Source organism: Gekko japonicus, unplaced genomic scaffold (genome assembly GCF_001447785.1).
Source record: "Gekko japonicus isolate JY-2015 unplaced genomic scaffold, Gekko_japonicus_V1.1 scaffold980, whole genome shotgun sequence".
Taxonomy (NCBI): domain Eukaryota; kingdom Metazoa; phylum Chordata; class Lepidosauria; order Squamata; family Gekkonidae; genus Gekko; species Gekko japonicus.
Genome location: NW_015177037.1, coordinates 479,567 through 488,936, shown reverse-complemented (window position 1 = coordinate 488,936; position 9,370 = coordinate 479,567). Strand labels below are relative to the sequence as shown.

The 9,370-nt window shown below is 50.6% G+C and overlaps 1 protein-coding gene across 1 annotated transcript in view; it reads right to left on the bottom strand.

Annotated features, from left to right (window-relative positions):
• Positions 1–8,555, bottom strand: part of CELSR3 (cadherin EGF LAG seven-pass G-type receptor 3) — a 169,046-nt gene extending 160,491 nt beyond the window's left edge. The window contains exon 1 of the mRNA XM_015427973.1: positions 5,669–8,555. Within this exon, the coding sequence (XP_015283459.1) occupies positions 5,669–8,555 (2,887 nt within the window). The remainder of the gene's footprint in view (positions 1–5,668) is intronic.
• Between the last annotated feature and the right edge of the window lie 815 nt (positions 8,556–9,370).

The window sequence follows — 9,370 nt, the reverse complement described above, 5'->3', positions numbered from 1 at the left end:
GTGGACAATACTGACTTTGATGGACCAAGGGTCTGGTTCAGTAGAAGGCAGTTTCATGTATGTGTTCATCAGGACACAAAGTAAACAGAGTTACACTGTATTGGGGGCAGGGGGAGAACTTCTCAGAGGTCTGCCATTTTTTGACCACAGCCCTATATTCTGGGAGGTAGCAGGTGTGTCTGCGGGTGGCAGCTCCACCCCCACGTTTGCCTGCTTCTGAAGAGACACCAGCAAGGGCCAGTCCAGCCCAAGCATGGATGACTATATTCTGGGAGGTAGCAGGTGTGTCTGGGGGTGGCAGTCCCACCCCCACGTTTGCCTGCTTCAGAAGAGACACCAGCAAGGGACAGTCCAGCCCAAGCATGGCTGGGGTAGCTGCAGGCAGCCCAGCCAGAGGCTGTAGGGAAGGCAGCAAGGGTGAGGATGTGCCTGGAAAGGCCTCAGCAGCAACCTCAGGGCTTGGCAAGCTCAAGCAACAGGCTGGACCTGGGAGAAGGCTACAGAAGGAGGCCAGTAGGAGCTGAGGCTTCCTTGGGCCTGTGCAGGCGGAGCTGCCTCTTGAAACCTCAGGGGAGGGTGGGGCAGGTGAGGGTAAGCCCAGCCTGGGAGGCCATTGGACCAGATGCCTTTCAATCACCAGGGCTGGCCTGCCTGTGAAGAGAGGGCACTGCGGGAGGCAGGGTCAGCCCACCCCCAGGAAATACTTTATTAAACCAGCCCAAGGAAGGCCAAAGGGGAAGGGGTAGACCAGTGCAATAAAGCCACAGGAATGGGAACTGGCAGGAGAGATGGGGGATCAGGGTGAAGGCACCCCCCAACTCTTTGCCCTATTCTGAAGCTCTTTCTGGGATGAGACCCATAAAAAAGGGAAACACTGGAGGGTGCCATAGCCCCAGACTATGACCCCATGCTGACAGAACCCAACAAGGTAGTTCCACCCTGGGTAGGGTTGTCATCCCCCAGTTCCCAGCAGGGGTTCCCCCACTTTGGGGAGCTCTGATTCACCACTGGCTAGCTGGCCAGCAAGGGAAGCCCCAGCTCCAAATAGGGATGTCGCCAGGGGACATCCTAGACATGATGACGTCATCCGCGTTGGGGATGTCAGGGGGTGATGCTCTAGTTTTTGGGCAAACTCTATGGTTTTGAAGGCAAAAAGAGAGAGTTTTGTCCAAAAACTAGAGCGTCGCCCCCCAACATCCCTGATACAATGACATCACTTCTGGGTGACGTCATCACAGTGGACCAGAAGATTCCGGAGAAGAAGCTGGATCCCTCAGCGGGCAGTCAGATAGGACCTGGCAGCCCTTGCCCTGGGTCTGGTAGAAGAACATTAAACTACCCTGCTGGTTACTTTGTATGCCAAGAATGAATTTTCCAAGCAACAGAGATGATCTTCCTCTAGAATCACTGAATTCTTTGGCATCAGCTGTTTTGACACAGAGATCACTGAGGAATCTAGGAGGGATCTCATCCAATCATCTCAAGGAAACTCTCTCAATGTATTCGTCTTTACTTCCCTTCAGAAGGGCCTTTTTTATAGTTACTCTAACATTTCAGTCAAAGCTTCTATTAGTACAGTGCTGATTAGTCTATTTATCAATACTTTGATTACTTCTGAGTCCACGGTGGAACATTGGCCTACACTGCTCGTTTTTCTTCCTCGCGTGTATAGAATTAATCTCCCAGAGAAATCTCTCCTGGTGGACACTCACAAGAAAGAAATGGAGCAAGAGCATAAACGTGCTGTGAACTGTGGGAAACTTGCAGCGCTGTCCTCAACAGAGTTACTTCCTTTTAGGCCCATTCACTTGAATGGACTTGGGAGGCTGTCACTCAGTTTAGGATTGCTCTCTCAGCCTACAAATCTATTTTCTATTTCACTTTTTCACCTATTCTTATTCTGAAGTATCTTTAGCATATGGGAAATTTGGACATGGATGCACATGGGACCCTCTGAATTGGCAGGGTATGCCTTTTGCTAAGAAGGGGGACACATATCCTTCTCTGGGGCCACTGGCTGTTGTGAACGAGAGCAGAGCCGAACTGGAGCCCAGGATGAACCCGGTTTTGTAAGTCCATGGGATGCCGGGTCATGGGAAGAGAAATCCCAGAAGGAAAGCAAGTCAAGTGCTGAAAGCAGTTCTGCTCCTTAAAAACAGCTTTGCTGCCAGTCCTTCAGACGGAGTCTGTGTCATACGGAAGCTGCCATATTAAAGTGTGTGCCAGGCCTGTGTGTTATTGAGCAATGTAATAAGGCCAGGATTTCCTTCCATTAAGATGCATTTTGCAACCCCCTTCCCGGTCTAGACATAAAACAAATCGTGCATTGATTTCAGCCTGTACATGTCTCTTACTGGTACCAAATGTATTCAACAAAGAAGAGCATTTTTAAATGCAAAGGCTCCAAGAAAGGGTTGTTCTGTCACAGAATGGCCTCAGCCTTCCCAGAAACCAGCAGAGTCAACAAGAGCACAGAGACTGGCCTTTCTGCCCACCCCCTTGTGCTTTCTTTGCCTCATCCCCTTTTCACACTTCTCCTCTCTTCCAAGAGCTTACCCTTTCCTCTCCTCATTTCCACACTGGAAAAACGACAACCTTGCCATCCCGAGAGCCTTGTTGTTCTAAGGCAGTTTGCATGCGAGACCCAAAAATGTGATTTCTTTCTGCCTTTGTGCAGGGTTAAGTGTGTTAGGAGGCAGCGCCTGCATCAGCACACCCTGGCAGAAGCATGAAAAGGTCAGCGTTGCTCTCCAGTAATCAGCCAATGCGAGCCTCCCCCCCCCCATGTATGCCTGGATATGATATTGCCCTGCCCTGCAGTTACAATTAACCCCTGAAGAACCCCAATCTAGCAATGAGCTTGAGCTGGCTGCTCTGAACACATCATCGTGCCCTCCCTCCTTTTGAAGGAAACAAGGGCTGCCTCCCCCCCCCAGCCCACTCCTTAAATTAGTCTGCGGAGGGAGGGGGGCGAGATTCTAGCAGAGGACCTGGGGAAAGTCATGAATAATGTAAGCCTCCCTAGACACAGCTGGATAACTAAGCCTGCATGCCACTGATACCACCTCCTCCTTTTCCTTCCTTATGACTGGGGCCCTCCCACAGCCGTTTCCGCAAGTCACACTTGGGTTCCTTGGCATAATTTGGGCCCCTTCTCCAAGCTCACTTAACTGAAGATGGAGGAGGGAGCATAGCTGAATAGGAAGAGTTCAGAACTGGAGCTCAAGGGATTCCCCCTCTGCTCTAAGCCACGCGACAGATCGTTCTTGATGGCCTCGGGCTATTGGCGTAACCTCACTCTACGTCTGATTCCCATCTATGACATTAAAATAAAGCATCACAAGGGAGTTTTATAGAGAAATATTAATACGCATGCGCACAGCTCAACTATGGTCATGCTAGATATCACAGCCTGGCGAAAGCATGGAGGATCAGTTTTGCAACGGGACAGAATTTTCTTGCCCTTATTTCTTTCAGGGTAACTAATGGTTTTTTTAAAAAGAGGGCTGGGAAATTAATAATGTGGCATTATAAACATATTAAGACACAGGGAAGGGGAAACAAACTTGACCCAATACCTGGAATCAAGAACCACAAGGGTAAGAAAGAAGTCTGATAAAGGGCCAATATTAAAAACCTAGTGTATAATTGTCATATACAAAAATACATGTATACTGATGCGTCAGGTCCCTTGTGTCGGCCCTTGTGTTCAGGTCACTTGTACTTTGTAATGAGGCTTTCATTGGACACTTATATGTTTTTAACTATCTTTCTAATAAATACATGTATTTTTGTATGTAACAGTCATACACCAGGTTTTTAATACTGGCCCTTTATCAGGCATTATAAATGTAACATGGAGTAGAAATGGGTTTAATGCGCTGTCAATGCAAACCTTGTTTTCTTGGAGGGCAGGGAGGACAAAGAAGGGACTGGAGCCAAGATAGAAATGCTGACAACAGACATGCTAATATGACTGATTAAATTAATTAAATGAAAAAAAAGCCATTTCAGTGAAATCTGAACATGAGGTCAAACTTTGATTACGAGGCAGCAGCGGGGGTATGGACAAGACAAGGAGCCTGCTAAGGCACCAGGATACGGGAACACTCATCCCTTTCACAGTCAGCGAGATTGATATTTTCAGTGCCTCAGCCAGGCAGCATCTATGAGCCAGTTAAAACCATATCAGCTCAGGCATCAGGGGAGGAAGGGTCTTGTTTCTCCGGCAAAGGGTTACACAGGTCTGAGCCATGAGAGAAAGAACCTTGAGAAATGTTGCTGAGACAGGTGCATATATTGGACATGCCCAGCACTTGAGTCTTAAAACAAGGAGCCAGGGCTGAAAGGATGCCAAAAAGAAGTTACATCCTCTGCCCCAGAAGCTCTTACATCAACAGCCTGAAGTGCGATGGCTGCTTTTTAAATCCAGACTGCTGAGAGAAAAGCGCTCTGCATAAGCTCAGAGACATTCTCTTTAACATCCATGTTTCAAGGCTGAGCTGGGCCATTCTAAATAGTTCTGGGGTTTAAACCTCTGATGATCAGATTAATCCCCAGATGTATTAATGCAGCTGTTTTGTGCTTTACAAGCAGGGATGCTGAAGGGCTGGGAGATGGAGGTTGCTGGCATGTGGCTGAAGGTAATAAATAGTCATCACCTCCAGGGAATTTGTAAGGCCATTTAAGAAGAGCTCCAGCACAGCAACTATAGTAAATCCTTCCTTGTCACTTGATCTCTTCATGTTTTCCAGGGAAGACCAGAATCGCAAATAGCCATGGGGAGTTACAGTGAAACTGAAGAACAGAACCCTTGTGAGGCTGCTTCCAGAAATATTTCTGGTTGCTGAGCATGCTCAAAATGGCATATCCAATACCTGGAAGCAACATGGGAACAGTGTCAGTCTCCCGACTACTCCGAGAACAGAAGTAAAAGCAAGATAGGGCATCATCCCGAGCACCAACTGTGGCTCTTTGGTTAGTACTACCTTCTTCAGGCACCTCCCGCATATCCCAGTGCCAATTAAACTCTGTTCAGCCCTGGAGAAAGCTGCCAGCCACACAAGCCCTCCAGGTTACATTGTTTGTTGCAACTAAACCCCAGCCTCATTTCGACTGTCTGTTCAGTAAAACACAAGCCCCCCCCCCTGTAAGCGCCTCATTGTGAAAGCTTTCATGTCTGCTGAACTATTGTGCCATTTTATGAAAGAAAGGCTGGGGAAAGAACCAGGCACCCTTTCGTGCCCCCCCCCCGCTTCGTGCAACAAGCAGGTTTATCTTAGCAATTTACATCCATTCTCTCTTCCTTTGTGTGCACTTTATCTAATTTAGGTTGTAAACTCTTCAGGGCAGGAACCTGGCTCCGTCTAATAAATTATGAAATGAGTCTGCCACAAGATAATAGTGAGCAATCAAATCTTGCCTTTTGGTAGCCCACTGAGCTATTACGCCCTAAAGGAAGCTGGGGGAAAAAATAAATAAAACATCCGCCAGTGTAATTACTAGCAAATTCTCTCCCCTTTTATTTTATCCAGCCTTCCGATGGCATCACGGCTTGGATGCTGAAGACCCAGCACTGTTCAGAGCAGGCGAACAGGCTGGCCTCATTGTCATGACCCCAAGAAATACAACAGGACCACAATCAGAGAAAGAGCGGAAATGTTTGTACCTGTGACAGTCACCAGCATGGAGGCCACCAAAGGGCGGTTGTTGTCCAGCTTGCGGCTCAGGCGGAGTTCCCCACTCGTCTGGTTGACAATCAACAAGTGCAGCTCGTTTCCTCGTTCAAAGGTGTAGTAGAGTCTGTCAGACACATCTGGGTCATAAGCGGGGATCCTTCCTATCACCCCCGAAGGGAAGGTGTTGGACTTGTTGGAGATGTAGTTGTTAAAGAGGATCTGGAAGTTTTTAAGGACGGGGCTGTTGTCGTTCTGGTCAATGAGCTTGATGTGAACGGTGGCTCTGCTGACGAGGGGGGCGGAGGTTGCCTGAACTACGATGACGTACTCCGACTTAGTCTCATAGTCCAGGTCGATCAGGGCAGTGAGCTCACCTGAAAATATGTCCATCTGAAAAATTTCCGGGATGTTGCCTTCAACAATCTGATACATGATCTGGGCATTGGGTCCCTCATCGGGATCGACGGCTGTAATCTGAGCCACGACGGAACCCACAATGCTGTTCTCCTTCACTAAGACCTCAAACTCCTCCGCTGGAAAGACAGGGGCATTGTCATTGACATCTTGGATGGTGACTTGAATATGGACAGGAGTTCTTTGAGGTGGGGCTCCCCTGTCCACAGCATACGCAGTGAGTTCATAGACAGGGATGGTCTCACGGTCCAGCTTGCGGACAGTGCGGATAATCCCAGAAGTGGGCTCTATTGTGAAGTCCCCATCCCCATCCTCCCCACTCTGGAAGGTGTACTGCACCCGTCCGTTGACGTGGGCATCCCGGTCAGTGGCAGAGATCTGAAGGACGCTGGTGAAGGGAGGGCTGTCCTCAGAGATGATGCCTTGATAGTGAGCACTAACAAACTGGGGAGCATTGTCATTAACGTCATTGACCATGATCTCTACGTAGGTTGTATCTGCTTTCTGAGGGATCCCGTTATCTTTGGCTGTAATAGCCAGAGTATAGGTGACCTGGTCCTCATAATCCAGCTCTGCCTGTAACGTGATGGCACCAGTGTCGGCATCGATGCGAAACTGGGGGATATTGTCCTCCAAGTAGTAGGTGATCCTGGCATTCTCCCCCACATCGTCGTCTGTGGCACTGATCACTACCACCGTGCTCCCTACAGGACGATCCTCATTAACACTCACAGAGTAATGGGCACTCTGAAACACTGGCCTATGAGTGTTGGCATCAGTAATGTTGATGTGCACGTGGCAATTGTCATGCAGAGTCCGATCAGAAGCCGTCACTGTGAGCACGTAGCGCCTCTCCTGCTTGTAATCCAGAGGCAAAGAGAGGGTTATCAGACCCACTCCCCCCTGAGTGCTGATGGCAAAACGGTTCCGTGTGTTCCCACCTGTTATCTGGTAGCTGATGGCACTGTTCACATCCCGATCGATGGCTGTGACGCTGAGGACGCTGGTCCCCACAGCGGCGTCTTCATTGAGACGGATGAAATATTCTTTCTGAGTGAATTCAGGGCGATTGTCATTTACATCCATTACAGTGATGGTGACACTAGCAGAAGCTGATAAAGTTGGGGAGCCGTGGTCCCGGGCCTCTACCCCAAAGAAGTAGTGCTCCACAGTCTCTCGATCCAAGGGGCCGCTCACAGTAATCCAGCCAGTGGCACTGTTCACCACGAAGGGGGTATCGGAGGAGATTCCAGTAAGCTTGTACTCCAGTCGAGAGTTTTCTCCATAATCTGCATCCACAGCCTGGATGTGAATTACTGAATGACCAAAAGGGGCATTTTCCAGGACAGATATTTGAAAGGGAGTGCTGACAAAAATGGGGGCGTGGTCATTAATGTCCACCACCTGAATGCTAACCATACCTGTGTTGTTAGATAGAGGAGGCCGCCCTGCATCCTGGGCACGTATTCTCAGGGCATACTCTCGCTCAACTTCGAAATCCAAAGGAGCCACCACCTGTATTTCCCCCGTTACACTGTCAATGGAAAACTGGCCTCTGCTGTTCCCACTGATGATGTTGTAGTGGACCAAAGCATTATTGTCCTTGTCCAAGTCAGTGGCAGTAACTCTCAGGATTTCTGAATGGGGTCTTATATCCTCTCGTACCTGGACTATATAGCGCTTCTCACTGAACTGGGGGACATTGTCATTCTCATCAAGGACTGTGATATAGACTCTAACTGTGGCGGATCGAGGACCAGGTTCTTTACCTTGATCATTGGCCTCCACCACCAAGGAATATTTCTCCATTTTCTCCCGGTCCACTTGCCCACTTGTGGTGATCAGCCCTGACCGTGAATCTATTTCAAAGACAGAGTGGGCTGCCTGAGCATTTACAAAACGGTATCTTATGTTGGCATTGGGCGGGGAGTCCACGTCTGTGGCCCTCAGCTGTAAGATAGGGTAGCCCTCTTCTACATTTTCTCTGATAGTCTCTCTGTACTCACTCTGCTCAAATACTGGATTATGGTCATTCCTGTCTGCCACTGTGATAGCAACCATGGTGGTGGCTGAAAGACGGGGAACCCCATGATCCACAGCAGTCACCCGGAAGTAGTGTAAATCCATATTCTCCCTGTCTAAAACTTCAGTGGTGGTGATGAGGCCGTTGTGGGAGTCTATGCTAAACAGCTTCAGCGACCTGCTGTTCATCAGGGCATCCATGGAGTACACTAGCCGCCCAGCATCACCTGAATCGGGGTCTTGAGCTGCCATTGTTATCACAGGGGTCCCCGGAGGTTGGTTTTCAGCCACCTGAACCTGGTAATTGTATTGAGGGAAGAGGGGATGGCGATTGGCCGCTCTTCGAGACCTCAACAAGGGTAGCGGTGACCCCTCCCTCCTCCTCCTCCTCCTCCTCCTCGCCTGGGCACACGGGGAAGGGAGAGCTAACTCATTCTGCATAGTTGGACGAGTAGGTTTTAATGGCAGGTGAGGAAAGAATCCCGGAGTTGACGTGCTGCTGAAATCCACGCCAACACAAAGAGTTCGTAAACAGCCTTTGGTGGAGTTAAAGGGAGTCAAGGCAAGGCAGGGACGGAGCTTTCTCCCCTCTACAGCGGGGTGGACTCCGAGCTCTGCGCGGGTAGCTGTCCCAGGCGCCGGTGGTGCTGAAACAGCCTCTACCGTCTCTTCCCCGCCACCCCAGGTCTGGAGGCAGCAGTGCTCTCGGCTTGCCCCGCAACACTCACCGGCCTGGCGGCGAGAAGCTCCCGAGTGAACCGGCTGCTCCACACAGCACTGAAGGCAAGTCAACAGGGCGAGCCACCCGCAGAGGGGCGAGGGGGCGCGGGGAAAGGAAACGGGCTGCATCCTCGGGAACCGGCGAGGCTTTTCCGGGCTCCCGATTCTCTTCCTCGCTCTTGTGCCGGGCCGCTCGCAGACTGACAGCAGACAGGGATGGGTGACGTCCCAGGCGCCGGGAAATCGCTTCACACAGACTCGCACGCCCCGGGATGCACGTCGGCGGCTTCGGGACGTGGCCTCCCAGCTGTTCTCCTCACCCGCCCCATTGTCCGACCGGTCGGCTCCTGTTCCAGAGCTGGACGTGAAGGTGCCCGGCTCTGCCTTCGCCTCTGTCCCGCGCACCGCCAGCCTCCGCAGGCATTCCCCGTCCGTCGGGAGATCAGGAAGGAGAGCGGCAGCGTTTATAATCCACGCGCAGCGGGAGCCGCTGCCCCACTCCCCACCGGCGCCTGGCGGGCTTCGAGTCCTCTTCC